Source organism: Danio rerio, chromosome 18 (assembly GCF_052040795.2).
Source record: "Danio rerio strain M-AB ecotype USA chromosome 18, GRCz13ab, whole genome shotgun sequence".
In the NCBI taxonomy this organism is placed as follows: domain Eukaryota; kingdom Metazoa; phylum Chordata; class Actinopteri; order Cypriniformes; family Danionidae; genus Danio; species Danio rerio.
Window position 1 is genome coordinate 36,279,190 of NC_141038.1, and position 4,769 is coordinate 36,283,958.

The following is a 4,769-nucleotide window of genomic DNA, read 5'->3' on the forward strand; positions in this document are numbered from 1 at the left end:
TGTTTTACCGTAACTTTTAAGCAACAAGTACTGAATACAAACGCTATAGACAATTATAGCGACATTTCAAAAACATCCCTGATTGTTAATGATGCTTGCAGTTCAAGGTACCCTTGAGTCTCTGCTAAAACCACTGTGTTGGAGAGATGAGAATATTTGATAATGGTCTTGGTTATATATTTGATAATGGTTTGTGTATCACCAATATCTCAAAGAAGAGATGATTACATTGACAGTCTCTTGGTATATACAGTAAAAGACTGTATGCAGGTTTTGCTATTGGCTTGTTTGTTCCCACATGGCCTCTGAAGTCCAACCTTCAATCAGAGAGTATTTATAAATTCTGTACACAGTTATGACGAATTCATTTGTCTGTGTCAATTATGGCACTGTTATGTGCAACACTCCTTATGGTTTGGTTTCTGATGTACCTTAGTGTACAGAGTCAGTATAATAGCAAGGTTAGGTGTGTCTTTCAGGGAGATGATGATACAAACACCTTTTACCAGGGGGGAGATGTGGTTTTGGGAGGGCTCTTTCCTTTACATTTCAGTCCTATTTCATCGCTTTCTTCTTATAAGACCAAACCTACTCCAACCACATATAAATTGTGTGTTATACTTTTGAATTCTCATATGTGTTTTGTAAGAAAAAGATGTTTTACATTATTTGTCTCTTCAGTTATTTTCTTGTTTTTTTTTCTTTTCTTCTTTGTTGCATAGCTGTTTGTAATTGATTAAATGTATGTGAAATATGTTGCAGTTTTACCCCTCGAGCCTTGAGGTGGATGCAGACAATGATCTTTGCTGTAAGAGAAATAAACCAACGACAAGATCTTTTACCAAACCTGTCTCTGGGCTACCACATCAGGGACAGCGGTGATGATATACCAGTGTCTGTGAAAAGGTCTCTTCTCCTGGTCAATGGACAACCAGATAAGGACAGTGGACAGAGCTGTGAAGATACACGAAAGCAGCCTAGCCCTGTAGTTGTGGGAGAGGCATCATCAGGAATATCTATGGCGGTTCTGAGAAGCCTAGGCTGCTTCAAAATACCTTTAGTAAAACATTATCTTATATATTATATTATATATATGTGTGTGTGTGTGTGTGTGTGTGTGTGTGTGTATATATATATATATATATATATATATATATATATATATATATATATAATTTATTTATTTATTTATTACACTTTTATGCAATTGCCAATATTACTGAATTGTTGCATTTTCCTGCTTTAGGTGAGTTATTTTGCATCCTGCTCTTGTCTCAGTAACAAGAAAGAGTTTCCAGCATTCATGCGGACCATGCCAAGTGATCTATTTCAAATCAAAGCTTTAGCAAAACTTGTGCATTATTTTCAGTGGACATGGGTCGGGGTGATTGGTGTGGATACAGACTATGCCCGATTTGCAATCCAGCTCTTTTTGAAAGAGTCACAACAGTTGAATATTTGTCTTGCTTATGTCCAACTTTATCCTGTTGCACTAAATCAAGATTCAGCAGAAGAACTTGTGAGGATGTTGAAATCTTCTTCTGCCACAGTCATAATAAGCTTCTCTGTAGACTCTTATCTTTATGGTATTCTAAAAGAATGCAGACGGCAAAATGTCACACATCTGCAGTGGATTGCCAGTGAGGCTTGGGCCACATCGAAATCCCTCTGGGAGGAATTTGGTGATCTGCTAAAGGGTACATTGGGTTTTGCCATACATAGAGCTGATATCCCACATCTTGGCAGTTATCTTAAAGAAATAAGACCTCAGACCTCCCATTTCCTCTCTGAGTTTTGGGAAGAGACTTTTCGTTGTCGACTGAATGGTTCCTTAAACACTCATGCACATGGAGAACAGGCACAAAACTGGCCAGCCTGTAATGGTAGTGAAAGTCTGGATGATGTGTACACCACTTATTCAGATGTGTCACAACTCAGAGTCTCCTACAATGTTTACAAAGCTGTGTATCTCATAGCACATGCACTGCATGACATGAGCACATGTGTTCCAGGAAAGGGCCCATTCCAGAATGGGACATGTGGGAGTCTGTTTCAAATTCAGCCATGGCAGGTGTGTATTTTATTATTTTAAATGAATTTTCTGTTATTATGTTTTGATAGTTATTTCTCAAAGATTATACAAGTATTAAAGTGTTACAATTTTCTTATGTGTTTTCTTTACTTTGCATTATGTGTTCTTGCAAACTTCACCTAAGCTCCTGTACTACATGAAACAAACTAATTTCACAACCTTAGGGGAAGAGATCAGATTTGATGAGAATGGTGATCCTATTGCATCTTATGACCTTATGAACTGGCAAAGAGGATCCGATAGCTCCCTTCAACTTGTCAGGGTGGGATTCTATGATGCCTCCCTTGAAGATGACAAGGACCTAGTCATAGATGAGTCACTAATTATGTGGCACAGAGCAGAGAAGGTGTGTGCCATCCCACGCATCACTAGATATTGCTGGCTGTTTTTACTTTTTCTTCAACTGCACTTAATCTTTATGAATAAACTAAGAACAATGGAACATTCTTATTTTAAATGGAAAAGCACTGTTAATTTCATTTTTAGTAAACTTATACACTTTTGAATTATTATTTTATATTTTCACTGACAGATTGGGGGGGGGGGGTTACTCTTTCTTTTTGAGCACAATTTTTATTTTTTTGCAGAGTAATATATAATAATATATGTCTATTTGCAAGTAATTGACTTGAAATGGACTCTCAAAGAGTTCAAAGTTTTCTTATTGTGCTGTGGTCATTAGGCACCAGAATCATTGTGCAGTAAAAGCTGTCTGCCAGGGTCCAGGAAGGCCAGGCAAAAAGGAAAGCCAGTCTGCTGCTTTGACTGTATATCATGTGCTGAAGGAGAGATCAGTAATCATACAGGTGTGATTTTCCAGAGAGCTTCTCTCTTAATGGCATTCTGAGAAGAAAGGAAAATTGCTATTTTATGGTCCAATTTTCTCCAATGTTTCCACAGACTCAATTGAATGCCTGACATGTTCCGAGGACACGTGGCCTAACCAATCCCAAGACCAGTGCATCCCCAAAACTTTAGAGTTTTTGTCCTTTCAGGAGCCCTTGGGAATAATTCTTTGGGTATTTTCAGCATTCGGGGCCTGTGCAGCATTAGCAGTGCTCTGTGTGTTTGTAATGTATAGGAAGACTCCAGTCGTACGTGGAAACAATATAGAGTTAAGTTTCCTTCTTCTGTTGTTCCTCTGTGCTTGTTTTTTGATTGGCCTAACATTTTTAGGGAAGCCAACTGATTGGCTATGCCAAATTCGCTATCCAGCTTTTGGAATCAGCTTTACACTCTGTATTTCATGCATCTTGGCAAAAACTGTGGTCGTTTTAATGGCTTTCAGGGCCACCATCCCTGGCAATAATGTCATGAAGTGGTTTGGTCCTGTTAAACAAAGATCAAGTGTTATCCTGTGCACATGTGTGCAAGCACTTATTTGCATCATATGGTTAACAACTAAGCCCCCTCTTGCTTCATACAACAGCAAGTTCATGAGTGAAACTATAATTGTTGAATGTTCTGTGGGATCTGAAATTGGATTTTGGTGTGTGCTGGGATACGTTGGCCTTCTTGCTTGCTTGTGTTTTTTAATGGCATTTTTGGCTAGAAAGTTACCAGACAACTTTAATGAGGCTAAATTTATCACATTCAGCATGCTCATATTTTTTGCTGTGTGGATAACCTTCATTCCAGTCTACCTGAGCTCAAGTGGAAAGTATATGGTTGCTGTCCATGTCTTTGCTATTCTAGCTTCTGCCTTTGGTCTCTTGCTATGTATATTTTTTCCTAAATGTTATATTGTATTACTGAAGCCAGAGAAAAATGATAAAAAACATATAATGAAAAAATAGTAAAAATATTTGCTGCATGCTATTTTAAATTGTCTGAGTCTTAAAATTTGTGTGATTATTTGCAATTTTTGACAAATAGCTTGCTATGCACATAATTGATCAGTCATGTTTGATGCAAATGTCTGTAAAATGGTACTTGTAAATAATTATAGTTTTTATTAAACCTTACTAATTCACTTTTCCCTGCCAATATTTTTTAAATTTTTGCCTGCATTTTGATGATTTTCACTAAAGCTTGACAGCTCTCCGAATATTTTCGGCTAGGAAAATTATTGATATATATGGTGGGTGGTTATTGGTGTTAATGTGCTGCGTTAACGCGAGACTCTTATCATGCGATAAAAAATATCGCCGTTAATCTTTTCTCAAAGTTGGGTTGGGAGCTGGGTCTATTCTACACAAGCTATGATGACTTTCACCTTGATTTTTTAGCATAGATGTATACCTGATCGGTGAGCCATCTGACAAAAAAGTGCCCGTCTGAATCAAATCACCAGGATGCCTGACTTTAACTGCAGTTTGGCAGTTTCACTTTACCTCATGAACATTTCATTCATGCCGCCATGACAAACTGAGGTAGATGCAACTAAGGAGTGAGGACTGGTGAGAGTGTTATGGAATTTAATAACGCACGCCAAATTAAAAGAAAAAAAAAAAACGTTCGCATTTCACGATGTGTGTTTTAGTGGGGTCCTTTACTAACAGCCTTGTGTCTGGATCTTGTCGGAAAATATGGAGAAAAGTCCTTCATGACAGTGATAGTTTGATTGCGGTGTTTACTTCAATAATTCCACTAATATATGCATACTCCATGTCTTCATTCAATTTCTGTTTAGTTCATGGATGACTTCAGTCAGAAGGTAATCAAAAACTGCTGTTTC

General features: G+C 37.6%; 1 protein-coding gene across 1 annotated transcript; it reads left to right on the plus strand.

Moving 5' to 3' along the window:
- Positions 1-366: 366 nt before the first annotated feature.
- Positions 367-4,523, plus strand: olfcx2 (olfactory receptor C family, x2). Its single transcript, XM_087293671.1, has 6 exons — positions 367-610; positions 763-1,060; positions 1,247-2,071; positions 2,217-2,438; positions 2,775-2,898; positions 2,993-4,523. Exons 1-6 carry the CDS (start codon positions 384-386, stop codon positions 3,886-3,888), a joined length of 2,592 nt encoding a protein of 863 aa, XP_087149797.1. The 5' UTR covers positions 367-383; the 3' UTR covers positions 3,889-4,523.
- Positions 4,524-4,769: the final 246 nt, after the last annotated feature.